The sequence below is a fragment of the Monocercomonoides exilis genome (assembly GCF_001643675.1).
Source record: "Monocercomonoides exilis strain PA203 chromosome Unknown scaffold3-2548433, whole genome shotgun sequence".
In the NCBI taxonomy this organism is placed as follows: domain Eukaryota; phylum Preaxostyla; order Oxymonadida; family Polymastigidae; genus Monocercomonoides; species Monocercomonoides exilis.
Window position 1 is genome coordinate 1,338,324 of NW_027150548.1, and position 16,808 is coordinate 1,355,131.

At 38.4% G+C, this 16,808-nt stretch overlaps 6 protein-coding genes across 6 annotated transcripts; 2 read left to right on the forward strand and 4 right to left on the reverse strand.

Annotated features, from left to right (window-relative positions):
• Positions 1 to 131: 131 nt before the first annotated feature.
• Positions 132 to 4,152, reverse strand: MONOS_5397 (p97D). The gene is made up of 7 exons (XM_067875539.1): positions 4,072 to 4,152; positions 3,842 to 4,016; positions 3,755 to 3,782; positions 3,213 to 3,699; positions 1,412 to 3,121; positions 895 to 1,219; positions 132 to 663 (listed from the first exon to the last, which is right to left on the reverse strand). The coding sequence occupies exons 2-7, from the start codon at positions 3,987 to 3,989 to the stop codon at positions 206 to 208; spliced, it is 3,156 nt and encodes a 1,051-aa protein (XP_067735283.1). The 5' UTR covers positions 3,990 to 4,016; positions 4,072 to 4,152; the 3' UTR covers positions 132 to 205.
• Positions 4,068 to 6,739, reverse strand: MONOS_5398 (putative Queuine tRNA-ribosyltransferase). Its single transcript, XM_067875540.1, has 6 exons — positions 6,564 to 6,739; positions 6,443 to 6,521; positions 5,564 to 6,371; positions 5,447 to 5,498; positions 5,241 to 5,289; positions 4,068 to 4,991 (listed from the first exon to the last, which is right to left on the reverse strand). The coding sequence occupies exons 1-6, from the start codon at positions 6,682 to 6,684 to the stop codon at positions 4,202 to 4,204; spliced, it is 1,899 nt and encodes a 632-aa protein (XP_067735284.1). The 5' UTR covers positions 6,685 to 6,739; the 3' UTR covers positions 4,068 to 4,201.
• A 587-nt stretch (positions 6,740 to 7,326) lies between these two features.
• MONOS_5399 (uncharacterized protein) lies at positions 7,327 to 12,997 on the forward strand (the record flags this gene model as incomplete). Its single annotated transcript, XM_067875541.1, has 4 exons — positions 7,327 to 7,331; positions 7,364 to 7,421; positions 7,477 to 7,755; positions 7,811 to 12,997. The coding sequence occupies 4 exons, from the start codon at positions 7,327 to 7,329 to the stop codon at positions 12,620 to 12,622; spliced, it is 5,154 nt and encodes a 1,717-aa protein (XP_067735285.1). The 3' UTR covers positions 12,623 to 12,997.
• Positions 12,998 to 13,995: 998 nt separating this feature from the next.
• On the forward strand, positions 13,996 to 14,580 carry MONOS_5400 (uncharacterized protein; the record flags this gene model as incomplete). Its single annotated transcript, XM_067875544.1, has 1 exon — positions 13,996 to 14,580. The coding sequence occupies one exon, from the start codon at positions 13,996 to 13,998 to the stop codon at positions 14,578 to 14,580; it is 585 nt and encodes a 194-aa protein (XP_067735286.1).
• A 791-nt stretch (positions 14,581 to 15,371) lies between these two features.
• MONOS_5401 (uncharacterized protein) lies at positions 15,372 to 16,207 on the reverse strand (the record flags this gene model as incomplete). The annotated part of the gene is made up of 2 exons (XM_067875545.1): positions 15,372 to 15,555; positions 15,762 to 16,207. The coding sequence occupies 2 exons, from the start codon at positions 16,205 to 16,207 to the stop codon at positions 15,372 to 15,374; spliced, it is 630 nt and encodes a 209-aa protein (XP_067735287.1).
• A 321-nt stretch (positions 16,208 to 16,528) lies between these two features.
• MONOS_5402 (uncharacterized protein) lies at positions 16,529 to 16,765 on the reverse strand (the record flags this gene model as incomplete). Its single annotated transcript, XM_067875546.1, has 1 exon — positions 16,529 to 16,765. One exon carries the CDS (start codon positions 16,763 to 16,765, stop codon positions 16,529 to 16,531), a length of 237 nt encoding a protein of 78 aa, XP_067735288.1.
• Positions 16,766 to 16,808: the final 43 nt, after the last annotated feature.

Genomic DNA, 16,808 nt, shown 5'->3' on the forward strand with positions numbered 1-16,808 from the left:
ATAATTGAGCTTACTTGACTTTCGTTATATTGTTGAACGCTTTACAATTACTAGAATTCTTATTTTTCCTGTTTTCTCGTAATTTGAGAAGATAATGTTATTTTTTTTTAATTATTTCTTTTCATCAGTTTCCATCGGCTTTAATTTTTTATTTTTATTTATATTAAAAATAAGATATAATTAAACAATTGCACATTCATGATCATTATTTTTGCTTTTGAGAATGAGAATCAGTTTTTCTCATTTTCTTTTCTTTTTCCTTTTGTGAAATGACTTCATCCAACGCAGCCATCAAATGTGCAGGTGTTATTGCATTTGCAACGTCAACAATGTTCATCTCCATTTTACTGCCTTTTTGCTCATCGCCTTGACTTCCATCAACAGATTCATTTTCCTCACTCTTCATCTTTTCCTCATCCAGATTGCTCATCCACTCCGTCAGCATCTTCATCCTCGCTGTTTGCACCACTGACGCTATCTCAGCACCAGAAAATCCTTCCATCTTGTCTAACACCTTGTTGATATCCAATTTTTCAAATAGCCCAGCACTTTCCTTGTCACAGCACACTTTGAGGATCTTCTCCAGATCGCTTCGAGACGGCAGGGGTACTTCAATGTGGACGCCAAAACGGCCTGGCCGAGTGAGTGCTTGGTCAATCAACTCTGTTGATAAAGTATTAATGAAGGAAAATATTAAATTAAACGTGTAAAATTACGTTTAAGTGAAAAGAAATTCAAAAAAATCAAATTAATTAAAAAACAAAAATTTTTAATTAACGATTTAAAAATGGACAAATTTTTGAATTTTCATAAAAGCCATTCAATCGCACATATGTAACATCAATCTATTCATCACAAAAAATAGCATTAGCGCAATCCTCTGCAATAACATACCAACTCTGTTAGTCGCTCCCATCACAAACACCCCTTCTTTGCTTTTTGTTCCGTCCAGCTCTGTCAGCATCTGGTTCACAAAGCGGTCCATGTACGAGTTGTCCGAGCCCGACCGCCTCGGCGCAATGGCATCCAGCTCGTCGAAGAAGATGACACACGGCTTCGCCTGCCGCGCACGCTCAAACACATCGCGAATGCCCTTCTCGGACTCTCCCACGTATTTGTTCAGCAGCTCTGGCCCTGCCACTGAAATGAAGGACGCCTTCACCAGCGCTGCAGTCGCTTTGGCTATGAGTGTTTTACCACAGCCAGGAGGTCCATATAGCTGTGATGAAAATTACAAATTGGATTGAAAGAAAGCGAATGAAGTGATGAAAGAAGATGTTTAAAAATACAAATATAAGATGATTTATAATCGGGAAATAAATGTTTGAAAATCAAACAACAAGAAAATAAAAAAACATTTGCAATTTCTACTCCTTCAGTTCTTCTTTTAATTCTCTCAAAAATTTCATACCAGCACTCCATCAGGCACGAATTTCGTGTTCTTCAGCAGCATTGATCCTCTGATTGGAGTAACAACACTTTCTTTTATTTTCGCTTTCACTGCTTCCATTGCCCCAACATCTTCCCACTTCACATTTGGAATCGAATGGAAGCCTTCCCTCATTGAAACTGGCTGGATCGTCTTCGCAGCCTCTTCAAAGTCTGCGTTTGTGAGTGAGACTGAAAGGGCAGACAAGAACGAGGCTGAGGAAGGAGAAGGGCTGGAAGGTGGGAGTGAAGAAGAAGAAGAAGATGATGATGATGATGATGAAGTGCCAGGTTGTTGTGGTGTGATTGACAGAAGAAGATCAGAAAGCGAAGCGTATTGCTGTGGAGATCCAAGGGGCTGCAGCATCCTTCGGAATGCTTCCCCTCTCTCAATCCATTTGAGTACGGACGGAGTTATCCTCACTTCATTATCGCTGCTTCCTCCTCTCTTTCTGTTTCCTGCCCCATCTTCTTTCCCTCTCATCCATCGTCTCTTCTTTCTCCGCATCTCTGCCTCATCCTCCGGATCAGGATCGTCAAAATCTCTCCTTCTCCTCTTCTTCTTTGCCATCGCGCCATCGTCGTCGCCACCTGCCTCATCCTGCTCCATTTGCCCATCTTCGTCTTCTTCCCCGTCTTCCGCATCGTCACCAGCATTCTCCTCGTTCTCGTTCTCGTTCTCATCCTCTTCATTCGCCTCCTCGCTGATGTCTGGCTGAGAAAGTGGCGATGGCGATGGCGAAGTTGCTGGAAATGCTCCGAATGTTGATGCAAGAGAGGAGAACGAAGGCGGAAGAGAGAATTCTTCGCTGCCACTGCTTGCTGCTGGCACTAATGACAGAGAAAACGGAATTTCTTCCTCTTTCTTTGCAATTGGCTTTGCAATCTCTGTTAAATTGGAATTTTCTTCTTTAATTTTTTCTTTTTCTTTCTCTTTCTCTTTCAAAGCATTTTCTTTTTTCATTTCCTCGTCTTCCTTCTCCTTCTGCTTTTGCCTCAGCTCAACAATCGCTTGCAATGCCGCGCTGATCCTCTTCGGCAGCCTTGTGACTGCCTTCTCCTTCAGCTGCTGAATGTCCTTTGCGACATAACCAGCCATCAGCTGCACCGCCTGCCGCCAGTTGAACCGGCTTTCCATCGGCACGCCTTTGCAGAGCGAGCGCAGGATGCTTTCCTTGTCTGCCTCGGTTGGCATCTCCAGCGCTATCTCCTGGAAGCATCCTCTAACACTCGGCTCAATCGACGCTGGGTGCGAAGTGGCAGCGATGATGATAATTGGGTGGGACTTGTCTGCAACTGCTGAGTTCACACACGACGACAGCGTCGTTGCTGCCCTTCTCTCCATGTCTCGTTGTGCCCCTCCTCCGCTCCCTCCACCTCCATCTCTCCGTGTGATGACTGAGTCGAGGTCGTCGATGAAGAGGATGCTCGGCGATGCATTCAGCGCCTCTCGGAATACGCTGCGGATGTTCGCTTCAGTCTGTCCTGTCACTCCGCCCACGAGCTCAGAAGCTGATACAGAAAAGAAGGGAATGAGACGAGGAGATGAACGGTAGGAGGAAGAAGAGGAGGAAGAGAAAGAAGAAGATGATGATGTAGGAGAAAGAGATAGATTATCGGAGAGTGAGGTTGATGTGGATGAGGATGATAATGATGATAGTGTGGAAGGAAGTGATGCTTTGTATGATGATGGCTAACACAAAATGTGTAGAATGAACACAACCGTGCAAAATGACAAATAAAAATTTCATTTTGAAACAAATTTCCACAAAAGAATTGCACACCAAAGTCGAATAACGCACAGTCCCAGCAAAGCAATAAGCAAAGTGGGTCTTTCCGATTCCAGAAGGTCCTGTAACAAGCAATGCAAGCGAAGACTTCTGCATCAGCTCGCACCATTCAGGTGCTATTAAGATATATTGGCTTTCTTCAAGTATTTGATTGATCTTATCTTGATACCCTCCAAAATCATCAAATGTAACTTTCGGCTCACATTGAATGCTTGGAAATGGAGGGAAAATGTACGGCTGCTCAGTTTCTGCAACCGTGGTAACTTTAACATTTTCTTTCCTTCTTGAAGGAGTTTTTTCAGAATGATGAATACGTTTTTTTGGTGCTGGAGTCTTTTCTTCATTTTTGATGAGTTGTGGTGATCTTGATGGTTTGGGTGTCCTGCTCAGATTTGGAGAACTTTGAGATTGATCGAAGGTAACTGTTGGAGATCTTGAAGGAGGTGGAGAGGATGAAGGAACCAATGTGAGAGTTCCAGCTCTTTTGAGAAAATTAAGATAAATCTAATAATAAGCAATTAATGTCATTTTCATACCTTTTAGCATTTAGTGCAGAAGAAAATACTAACAAATAAATTGCAATAATCAGGAAATTTTTTCAAAAAGATGAATAAATAACATACATTTCATCGCTTGTCCTTTTACTGTCCATTCTGATTTGAAACGGTTCTTTATTTCTTGAGGAATATCTGTGAACATGGGGTCAGAGGATTTCAAAACATAAAGTTCAATTTCTCTTTTTAAAGCCTCATTTACAGATGATCTTGACATATTTCTCGTTCCTTTGATTCAAACTATCTAAAAATGTGAAACTTTCAGCAAATTGTTTAAAAATAAAAGAAATTATAAATACAAATTAAGATATAATTTTTAACGCTTCCTTGAAACGGAAATTGAAGATAAAAGTTTGATCACTTATGATCTATATTTGAATAATAACTTTAATAAATATATTGTGAATTGTGGTCTTGAAGTGATTTCTTTCAAATTTGGGTTGAAATAAGTTCATCTCTCACTCTGCATTCATGCAAAAGATTTTTGTACTGGTTCAAAATGCGTATGGCGTCATTTTCTGATTTTCCTTCAGTTTCATCAGAACGAGCCAGTGATTCCTTTATAAACTGTCTCACATGCTTCATAAACTGGATAAGATGATGGAGGTTGTGTTGCATCAACAGCAAATGGAAGTTCATTTCGTGTGCATTGTAGAGATGGTAGAGATATCCACGGGTGTGGGGCGCAACAGGGAATTTTATCTTCTCTTCAGAAGGGGAAGACGAAGATTGGGAGGCAGAAGAGTCTTTTGCCGGCAGAAGGGCATAAGGAGAACAAGTAAGGCAGCTGCAAGGAGAAGAAGAGGAAGAAAGAGAAGGAGATGAAAGAGAAGGAGAAGGAGAGGAAGAAGGAGAGGAAGAAGATAATTCTACATCAGATTCATCAGATGTGATGATAGCGCGTTTGTCTTTGAGGAGATATGATTTTGTGAGGTCCAACCAGAAATGATGGTGTGAGTGATGGAGTTGAGGCAGTTTGTGTTCTGAATCAGAGGAAGGAGGGCAATAGGAACATGAATGAGAAGAAGAAGAGGAAGAGAAAGCAGGAGAGGAGGAGGAGGAAGAAGAAGGAGAAGGAGAGGAAGAGGAAGAGGAAGAAGAAGAAGACGATGATGATGATGATGATGCAGATTGCACAGCATTTAGTTCAGAAATGAGTTCTGCAGTCAAAAACGGGAAGACGAGGGCTTTTCCTTTTAAAGTGATGGTTTGTGGATAACTTTGGGGGAATGATAAGTCAATTTTGAAATTACAAAATATTTCAATGAATAAATATTAAATAAATGATGTTAAAAAAGAAAGAAAGAAAGAAAGAAAGAAAGAAAAGAAAGAAAGAAAGAAAGAAAGAAAGAAAGAAAGAAAGAAAGAAAGAGAGAGAGAGAGAGAGAGAGAGAGAGAGAGAGAGAGAGAGAGAGATAGAACATGATAGAATAGAACGGAATGGAAGAAAAATGAAAGAAAAGCAAACGCAGTATCGATAAAGTCGATTCCATTCAGAATAGCATCAATCATCACATCTGAAAGTCATTCACGATTCAATGCAAATATTCAGTGAATGCAAATATTCAATGGAAATAATAAAAGAAGACAATAAATGTAAAAAGTGATATCAGGAAAAAAAGAAATAAATAAAATAAAATAAAAATAAATTCAAGAGAAAGTAATAAGCATTACCTGGTGGCGCACTTGTTGGCAATATTCTGATCTTCTCTTTTGGCAGATGTGGCTGAACAAATAAATAAATAAATAAATAAATATTCATCTTTAAGAGAAAGAAAGCCATTCACATACAACTGTCATCTTCACAATCCTCATTAGCAATTCATTCTCATCACCTTCTTCTTCTTCTTCTTCTTTATCTTTTTCTTTTTCTTCTTTATCTTCTTCTTTTCTTTCTTCTCCAGATACTTCTTCACTCTTAACGCTTCCACTGCTTTCTTCTTTTTTCTCTTCACTGCTTTTGACTTGCTTGTATTTTCTGGAGTCCACAAACGGACCAGAAATCACAAATCCATCGACTCCTCGTTTGCCAGCTTCCTTTGCGCATGCTTCTCGGCATTTCGGATCATCTCCTCCAACAACAGGCGCAAATATTTTGAATGGCAGCGAAAGATCGCTGAAGCAATTTCCTTCTTGTAACTGTGAACTGCTTTGATTGGGAGTTGCAGATGAAGAAGCAGTTGTGGAAGACGAAGAGTTATTTGCAGAAATATTTGTTGCTTGAAATGTTCTCCATAAATGAAAAACACTATCTTGCATTTTTGCTGTGTTCTTCACCCCTCGCTTAAAACGCTTTTCAACGTTGATCGCAAGTTCTGAATCACTCTTTGGAGAAACTTCATCTCCCGGTAAGCACACAAAATTTGGCTGAAGGTTATTACAGGCTTGAATAAAACGATGAGGTGTGATTTTTTGCCTTCCGCTGGATGACTTAACTGATACATAATTTTCATTTGAACTTCCTTCAAAGTTATCAGAGAATGGATCTCTCAATCTGATGTAAATCAAAAAGTTTGAAAATCTTTCAATTTGAGGGAAAAGATATGTGTGTATTGTTTTTTCAAGTTTTCTGATAAGCTCATCTCCATCACTTTCGCATCTATCAATTTAAAAATTAAACATTAAAGTTGCAAATACTTTCAATTTTTTGTGAAAAATATGACAGAAAACATTTCTCCCAACTGCACTCCAAATGAATTCAATTCGGGAATTTTTTGCTGAACGTCAAATGACAAAAATGGTAATGCTCCTAAATTTAAGTTGTATAATGGAATTTAAAATTCATACATACCTTTTGCAGTTGAAAATATTAAATCTGGTGACTCTAAAGACTTATCTTTTGTAACAACAAATAACTGTCTCAATCCAACATCCTTAACTTTGTTCTTCAGTATGTCTTCTGCGCCTGACATTTGAATTCTTTTAGATAAAGTATTTTTAACAAATAAAAGAAAAAAGAAAAATTCAGATATGGGCCGACAATTGTTTTAGAAATCAGTTTGGGACGAAAATTTTCACTTTATGAATTTTTTTTCAAACTGTTCTTTCGTAGATATTTCTCAATGTTTTTTCTTTCTTTATTTAATATTGCACGATTATGATTGAAATTCAATATCACAATAGCAGAAAAAGTTTCGAACATATCTTTGTTTTTAACAAAAAAACAAGAATTTTTCCGTTAAAGAACACCTTTCAAATAGATATTTTGTCAATGAAAAAACAACAAATATTATCACATTTCTTCCAATGAACTTGATTTTGTTCAAACATTGGAATTAACTGAGTGATGTCAATTTTTAAAGATGAATGCGAAAAAACAAATACATTTATGGAGTTAAAACTTTATTGTGTTCATTTTGTAAATCCTTGAAGAATATTGTCATTTGGTGAATTTTTATTGAAGAAATACGATTTCAAATATTATTATTATGCATGTGCAATAAAACAATTTGATTTCATTTTCAACAGTAAAATTTTTCTTTCATTATAAATCATTTCACCTAAAATAACATTAAACTGATATCTTTAGATATTTTTTTTATTCTTTTTTATTCATGATGTTTTCTTGTTTTTCAAAAAAATAATCAAAAGAACCATTAATATTAAATTGACAAAAATGAGTGAAACGTTGGAAGATGTAATTAAAGATGTGTGTAAAAATTCTAATTGTTGCAATGAGAATAATATTATTTATTTGAATTTAGGTAAGTGATTGCATTGATCTTCTTGTTGAAGGGGAACAAAGCAATAAACTTGAACTTGATTTTTTAAAATCAGCATTATTATTTTTAAAGCAAAAAATTGATGATTTAAACGAATTCATTAGCAAAAAAACGAAAGAATTAGAAACCAATTCTGAAAATTTGCAGAAAATTCGTGATCGAGCAGAAAAAGGAACAGAACAACAATCTGACAAAGAACAAAACGAAGCAATTTTTCTTTTAGAAATGGAATCAGAGTTGCAAGAGGAAAAAAGACTAATGGTTTGCGAAAAATATTCGTCTTCGATATATTTAATGTTACTCTCATTTTGAACAGCCTCAAATCGAAGCTATTACCGTTGCCTTTAATGAACAAATGGAGCATTTCAAAAAAATATATTATAAAATGACAAATGAGCAAAGCGAACAATTTGATAAAATTAATGACAACCTCAACCAGTTTTCACATGAAAAGAAAGATCAAAAATTTGAAGAAATCAATGAAAACAACAGACAAGAGAATGAAAATTCTTCGATGTCAGATGACGCAGCATTGAATTTTGCATTACAAAAAAAAGAAGATGCATCCGAAAGATCAACTAACGAACCGATCCCAAGCGCTCCGCCTCAGCCATCTATTCCGTTTGAACCACCGCCAGTTTTTCGAAATGGCGTTTCATCCGAACCATCTCACAGTCCAAATTATGGACATGATAATGGCATTGATTCCGGCCAACTGCAAATGTCTGAGAATGACAAGAGAATTCCAATTGCTGCTCGAAATGATGATTGTGTGAATGAAAAGGGCACACCTTCACAATCAGAAGTGTCTCCGTTTCATTCAAAATCTGACATGTTTTCTGTCTCTTCCACCAAAAAGGATCCAAAAGATGCATTCACAAGCAATGAAGCATCGTTTCCAGCCAGCCATGAATGGGCTTTTAATGATTCTCCTAGCCAATTCGAAGGAAATCGCACCCAAAATGCTTCAGCCTCTGCTTCATCATCATCAACAACGCCATCAACATCTGCATCTGCTTCTTCTTCTTCTTCTTCACCACAACACCAGCTTGTCACACATAGTTCAGCTTCTGCTCTTCCCCTTGCACTCAGCCTGCCTCCTCCAATCATCCTTGATCACAAACCAAACAGCACCCCATCTTCTTTTCCATCATCATCATCTTCTTCTTCTTCTTCTTCTTCTTCTTCTTCCTCACCCACCACATCCAACATTCACTCATCACCAAGTGTCTCATTGCCTCTCATCCCTCTCTCTTCTCCTTCCGCTTCTGCTTCTTCTTCTTCTGCATCTTCCTCTCATTCACCCACCAATCTGCCACTGCAACATCCAAATGCCCCACACTCTTCGAACACTCTCAATGAGAACCTTCCTTTCGCCTCTCAGTTTTCTTACTTGGCTGACCCTCCAACACACTCAGAAATGATAAGCTCGCCTTCTGCCTCGCAACAACCTTTCAGTCAACTTCAGTTCAAACAGGAAAAATCGCCGCTGCCTCGGAATGCTTCGCCTTCCCCGTGTGCGCCTCCGATTTCGCCTTATTCGCCTTCTCATCCTTCAAATGAGCCTTCATCCTCTTCTTCTTCCTCCTCATCATCATCTTCTTCTTCTTCTTCCTCCTCCTCCTCCTCTTCCTCCTCCTCTTCCTCCTCACTCAACAACGATAGCCAATCACCTCTGAACATCCACACAGGCAACACAGTCTATCCAGCAGATGCACCTGACCTCTCTTCTCCACTCGACCCTCAGCCATCAGCACCAATGATGACGGACTCACAGAGTAAAACAGAGCAAAGCCCACAGATTGCTTCAGATAATGTCATTGAACAAAACAAGAATTCGAATTCAAATTCAAATTCAAATATAAATGTGAATATGAATATGAATGCAAATATGAATGTGTGTGAAAGAGAAGGACATTTGAATGCTCAGATGCAGCGAAATTCGCCAAGTGTTGAATCAATGAATAACACTCATTATCACTCATCGCCTGCTTCTTATATGCGAACTACAAGTTCTCCTTCTGCTTCTCCCAATTCCTCTTCTTCTTCTTCTTCCTCTTCCTCTTCTTCCCCCAAACTTCCAAACTTCATTCTTTCTTCTCCTTCTCCTCTGCGCCTTCCGTCCTCCATTTCAATCAGCGACCCATCAAAGCCATTCTCCAGTGAATCTGCTGAAAAGCCCTTTTCTTATCCAGCACAGCGCCCCTCCCCTCCCACAACACCCACAGCTCCTCCGACTTCTCCTTCTCCTGCTCCTCTTGCATCATCGTCTGCTTCTTCTTCTTCCTCTTTACCACCATTGTCATCATCATCTTCTTCATCATCCTCTTCTTATTCTTCTTCTCCTCTTTCTTCTCTCGCCTCCACTGATCCCTCGCTGTCTGCCTTGAGTGTTCTATCCACTCTTCCTCTTCCTTCTCTTCTCCATCTGATTGAAGCGAGGCTGCTTAAAAGAGAGGCAGATGCAGCAGAGAGAGAGAATAAGGCAGTGCAGCAGGCAAAACGAGTTGGGGAAAGAGAGAAAGCAGCAGCGAGAAAAGAAGAAGAGCTTATGCAAAAAGAGCAGCAGACACAGAGGATGTTACAGACGACGCTGAGAGAGATAAATGCGATGGAAACGAGGAAGAAAGAGGAGGCGCAGGAGTTTGGGAGGGAGAAGAAGGCGTGGGAGGAGAAGAAGGAGAAGGAGAGGCAGAACTGGGAGAAGGAGAAGGAGAAGGAGAGGGAGGAGATGAGGAAGGAGATGGAGGCGAGGAAGGAGGAAGAGGAGAAGAGAAGAGAGGAGGAAGAGAAGAAGATGAAGGAGAAGATGGAGGAAGAAAAGAAGGTGTTTGAAGAGCAATGCCAGAAGAAGTGGGAAGATGAGAAAAACCAAATGAACGAGAAGTTTGAGGGAGAGAAAGCGAAATGGGAGGAAGAGAAAGAAAAGTTGGAGAAGGAGAAAAATGAAATTGAAGAAGAATTGGATAGTTTGAAAGAGAAGGTGGAGAAAATGGAAAAGGAAAAAGAAGAAAGAGAAGAAAAAGAAAGAGAAAGAGAAGAACAGGAAAGAAATCGAATTGCAAGCTTAACTTCTTTTTCTTCTCGCTTTCCATTTTATTCTTCTTCTTCTTCAACACCTTCACATTTCCCTTCTTCCTTCTCTTCAGATCCTTTTTCATCCTCCTCCTCCTCCTCCTCTTCTTCTTCTTCTTCTTCTTCCATTTCTTCTTCAATGACAGCCAAAAAGACCCTTCCAGGCGGCGTGTTGTGTTCCTCTCCTCTTCGCTCTGAGCCTCCGATGCGTTCTCTTTCACCCACACGAAGAGAATACCCCATCCCTTCCTCTGCTGCTGCTGTCTCGTTCGCTCTGTCTTCTTCTTCTTCTTCCTCCTCCTCCTCCTCTTCTTCTTCTTCTTCCTCCTCTTCCTCTTTCCCTTCTTCTTCATTGCCTTCCTCTTCTTCTTCCACCTCTTCTTCATTGTCTGCTCCATTGTTATCGCCTCGTCCTCCTCTTCCTTCTTTCTCCTCTTCATCCATTTCAACTCCTTCTGCTCCTTCTTCTTCTTCTTCTTCTTCGATTTCTTCTATTTCTTCCTCTCTTGGATATCCAATGCATCCTTCCATTCAACGAAGAAAAGACGATAAGCCAACAGCAAATTCTCTTTTCTCCTCAACCTCATCAACTTTGCCTTCTTCCTCTTCTTCCTCTTCTTCTTCATTTTCATCGTTTCCTTCCAATACTTCTGCGACTCCTTCATACCGAAGCATTTCCTTTGAGCCTTCTTCTTCAGCTTCTTCTCGTTCTGTCTCTCTTCCACGGACAATAAGCACGCCTTTGTCTTCTGAAAAGGAAAGAAGAGAAAACAGAGAAAGAAGAGAAGCATTGAGGAATGAGTTGTTTGGGAATGAGGAAGAGAGAGAGAAAGAAAGAGAAAGAGAAAGAGAAAGAGAAGAAGGAGTTAGATTTGAAAAGAAAGAAGAAAGAGGAGGAGAAAGAGGAGGAGAAGAAGATTTTAATGATGGAGAAAGAGAAAGAGAAAGAGATGTGGAAACAAGAGAAGGAGGAAGAAAACCAGGGCAAATATTGCAGCAAATTCGGCAGAGCAAAATGAATGAGAGAGAGAAAGCGAAAGAAGGAGAGCAGAAAAGTGAGGTGAAACATGGATTGATTGGCTCTGCGCTGTCAACATCGTGGAAGGAGAGGATGAGAAGCAATTTGCTGGAGACAAAGGAGAAAGAGAAGGAGAAGGAAAAGGAGAGAGAAAGAGAAAGAGAAAGAGAAAGAGAGAGAGAAGAGGAAGAAGAGAAGAGAGAAGAATATGATGAATACAACTTTGAAACAAAAAAGGCAACAGAAAGCAACCGAAGCGGAACGCAAAATGAAAGTCCAGATCTTCTTTATAACTTCAACAACAAAGAAGATTCTTCAAATGAACAGCAAAATAAACCTCCTCTTCCTTCTTCTTCTTCTTCTTCTTCTTCTTCTTCTTCTTCCTTGTCATATCCCACCAGTTCCTTCTCCTCTTCCTCAGCTGCCCCTTCCTTTTCCAGCAGTCTTCCTCTCTCAATGCCATATGCCCCGACTGCCACACCAGCTGCCCTCAAAAAGTCGTTCCAACCTTCCACCCCTTTCCCTCATGCTCCTTTGTTCTCTTCTTCTAATTCTCCTTCGGCTGCGAACTTGTCTTCTTCTTCTTCTTCTTCTAATTCTAATTCTTCTTCTTTGCTTGTTTCTAATTCTTTTTCAAATCCTAATACAAATTCAAATTCTGTGTCAAGTGCGTTGGATAATCTTTCTTTTCCTGATTCTTCCTCTTCCTCCTCTTCCTCTTCTTCGTCTCTGTTTTCTTCCATCCATCGTATTTTGAACAAACCTCAAGATAATTCTTCAACAGCTCCCAGTTTCTCGTCTTTCTCCTCTTTTAATCCATCTTCCTCTTCTTCTTCTAATTCTTCTAATTCTTCTTCTTTGCCTTCTTCCTCGTTTTCTCGAAGTTCATTTTCGTCTTCTTCCTTTTCTGCCCAAACATCACCAGCCAGCAGCAACCAGAAGCTCGACCAGCTGCTTCAGCGTTTGCAAGCAGCGAAAACGAAAGGAAGATTTCCTTCTCAGTTTAAAGGAGCGAAGAATGAAGAGTCAGAGTAAGATGTGTCAGTATTTGGATTAGGATTAGGATTAGGATTAAGATTAAGATAAATATAAAGATTAAAATGAAGAAGAAGATAAAGATAAAAATTGAAAATTAAGATATGGATTTGGGTTTTGAAGGAGTGATCTTTTGCTGTTAGTTATTGTTACATGTGAGATGTCAAATTGTCTGATTGGCCGTTTCTTGAGTTTTGTGTTTGTGTTTTTTGACATAGAATTTAAACAAAATAATATCATGAAGGTACAACAATGTTTGACTTGTGAATAAAAAGCATTAATTTTCTTGACAGCATGCTTTTGCTTTTATAATTTTTTTTCTGAAGCATTTCAAGTGTGTTTAAAAGCAAACAACATAATAATATTTTTTTCAATTATTCTATAATATTTTTTATTATCAAATTCATTTTTTAGTAATGTTAAAGAAACATAGTGTTAAAGCAATTGAAACATTCATTCCAACATTTGATTATCAAAAAATTATCATTTATATTGATTCCTCAACATTTTCGAATCAAAAGTTCAGAGAATATATTTCTATTCACCGATATTTAACGAGATTGGAAAATATTTGGGTGATTATTCTTGAAATCTTATATTTTCGATCATATAATTCAGTTTGATAATTTTGTTTTGAATTTAATTTTTTGTTCACAGAAAAGTGACAACTCCTTTTGAAACTATCTCTGTCTTTTTTTCATCAAACATTGACTACTGAAACAATTGAAATGAACTTCACATTTCAATGATAATTATTGTTCATTCTTTTTAAAAAGTAGCCGCAGATCAAAAATTTGTCCCATGAAAGTTCATAAAATAACACTACGTTTCCATAATACAAATAAATATTTGAAACTCTCACAGTGATGTTAGCTGGTTCATAGCAAACTTATTAATGAAAAGATATTTTCTTTGTCAAAAAATTATGTATCAAATTGTTAGATCAAAATTTAAATATTAGTTTTTCAATGAAAAAGGGTTTCACTTGATTGAACTACTTTGCAATTCTTAATAAATAAAATAACCATGGTGTGTTTCGATTATTTTTCCTGATATACTTAATTTTCAATGTTAATTTGAATTTTCATTTGAATAGGATTTTTCATTTGCATTATGCACATGAACTTAACATAAATGCGAAAATTGAACATACATATTCGATGCATCCGAAAATTTAATAAATTTTGTGGTTTGCATTTAATTTTAACAAAAAAATTTTATTTTTAATTTATTATTCAATCATGTTTTTTTTATTGAAAAGTTCACAGTTGACAGCCAACATTTGTCTTTTCAATGGCATAATTGACAAAGATCTGAATTCTTGTTCATTTACAGGATGCTGAAGCGTAAGTTCAGAGAATGGATGATCGATGATGCTGTGTGTTGGGAATGAAAATGAAGTGAAAGTGAAAGGCGGGATGTTTGATGTATGCTGTTGCTCTGAAACTTATGGAATTGCAGGAGGAATTCTTCTTCGGTTGTTGAATAAAAATCCCAATTTCCTGATCTCATCTTCGTTTGGCACAAACACAGCCAAATGGCGGAATGACATCATTGTTATTTCTCCTAATCTGGAAGCAATTGTCAATCCTCAAAAGATCTCGTGTGTTTCAGCCTCTTTGTATTTATTTGACAAAGTGAGAGGATGTGACAATGGAAATACGAGTGTGGCCATTCCTCTGTGCATCTATCTCCTTCACACTCCAGAAGAAATATATGTGAGCAATTCTGAGGCATCTGATCACTCACATTGCGGAATTGTCCAATTCCCTTGCTTGACAATGAAGCACTCCCTCACATGGTTGAAAGGAGAAAAGAAAGTTGTTGTGAATGGAATGATTCAGATGAGTGATGAATTGGCCTTTGCTGATCGAAAGCATGAAATTCGAAGAAATGATGAACAAAGTGGTTTGATAGTCTCCGATGCAAGTTTTACATCGAATTTAGAGATAATTTAAGCAATTGTTAAAAAAGTATTATCAAATCTTATCTTCTCTCTTTCATCATCATCATCTTCTTTTTCTTCTTCTTCTATTCCTCCTCCTCCTCCTTTTTCTTCTTCTCCTCCTCCTTTTTCTTCTTCTTCTTCTTCTTCATTTTCTTCATCATCTTCATCTACATCTTCGTCTTTGTCATCTCATTCATCACCATCGACATCAAAGCAAACAAAACAGTCTTCTTCTGCATGGTATACTTCCCCTTCCTCCAATTTTTTCTTTATCTTCTTTTTCTTCTGCTGCCTTTTCATCTTCGTCTTATTCTTCTTCGTTCTTATATCTTCTTTTGATGCTTTTTGTATTTTCAGAGCCAATGGACAAACATCATTATTTTTTGTTTTTGAAGAGAAAGACAATGAAACCACACAAAGTTTGCAAATGAACTGAAGATATCAATCTAATTGACAAATTAATGCGAATTGGCCAATATTATTTGTGATTGGGGTTTTATATTCCTTTCGAAGTCAACTTATCAAATGTGATATTTCGCCAACTGACAACATCAAACAAGTCATTTTCATCATCTTCTTCTGAAATGTTATTTAACTAATTGTTCATCTCTCAAAAATTTATAATTTATATTCTTCTTCTTCGTCTTCGTCTTCTTCACCTTATTTGTCATTTTCCTCGTCATTTTCTTCCTCTTCCTCTTCTCCTTTTTCTCATCCAACACATCAAATTTCTACTCGTCCTTCGCCCAACCGCCGCTCTCAGCTTCCTCCCCTCACCACTCGCAACACACACATCCCATTTCATCCTAATTCTATCGATTTTTCTTCTTCTTCTTCAAATTCTTCAACAACAACAACAACAACAATTCCTTTATCTTCTACTTTACCTTCTTCTTCTTCTTCTTCTTCTTCTTCTTCTTCTTCTTCTTTCTTTTCAACAACTATCTGCATCTCACACATAAACAGCACTTTTATTGTGTCCTTGCTTAAATAAGAAGAATTACCCTTTTTCAGAATATCTTTATCTCCATCTCCACTCTAGCCTGTCACACACAAACGTCTGTTTGCTTTTTTGCAAACGTAGCTGCCACAAAATAATTAGCTTGTTTAATCGCTTATACAGTCTCCAAAAAAACAACTCTCATACACTCAAATGCATCGCTGCCCGCTTTATTTCCTTGACACCCAAACAGATACAGCGAATAAGCCAGGAAAAAATGGTTTTGCACACTTTGAGCATATAGAAAAGGCGCCACGCGTTGAAATTTGTTCTCTCGGCGTTCCTTCGTTAACTCTGCTTGCTGGAACTTCGCAACTTGTGTAGTCTCTTCCTCATTTACGCATAGAGCAGAATTAACAGAAGCGGATTCATATACAGATACAGAAGCACAAGCAGAAGAAGAAGAAGAAGAAGAAGAAGAAGAAGAAGAAGGATTATCAGAAGAAGAAGAAGAGGAAGAGGAAGAAGAGTGGGAAGAGGAAGAAGAAGAGGAAGAAGAAGAAGATAAAGAAGAAGAATAGAAAGAAGAAACAAAGTTATCTTGCACATTCTCTGCTTCCATCTTCAATGCCATGTGAGTTACCAACGAAACAACCACTGAGAAAGCATCGTCAGATAGAAATTGTGAACGAAGCATCTCAGCCGCATTCCCCTATCATTTGGACACATTCGACTGTCTTCTTTGAATAAACAACTCTTCGATACCGAGCCTCTTGTCTAACTTTTTGAATGAACCGGCCTCCGATCCTTCTGCACCTCTGCCTCCATTCACTCACCTAGTCAAGTCAGCTGTGTATCCGCATCAGACACCCCATCAAACACGCCCTCAAACGCATGCACTGAAAGCATCGCTGAACAATTGCTCAGCATCTCCTTCACATAACCTGCTTCTGCTCCTTCTCTGCTCTGCCATGTTGCCTCAATTCCCTTCTTTGTTGTGAACTTCACCTTCGCCTAATCATCTGTGCTTTATCACAATAGACGCTGTAACTCCACAGCACAGTAACCATTGCTTCATCACAATGTGCACATTCGCAAGACGGTTCAGCTCATCCTGGCTGATAAAGATACCACACACAAACTCGTTCTCCTCTGCTTTGTGCTCGGACCATTCAACAAGAGCGTTAAGCATAACCACAAAGTCTTCCACAATCGCCTGCTTCATGCCTGCTTCACTCTCTGTCCCATGCTGCATGAGGATCTCGCACAGCCCCAGAGCCAGATTTCCCTTCGGCTTT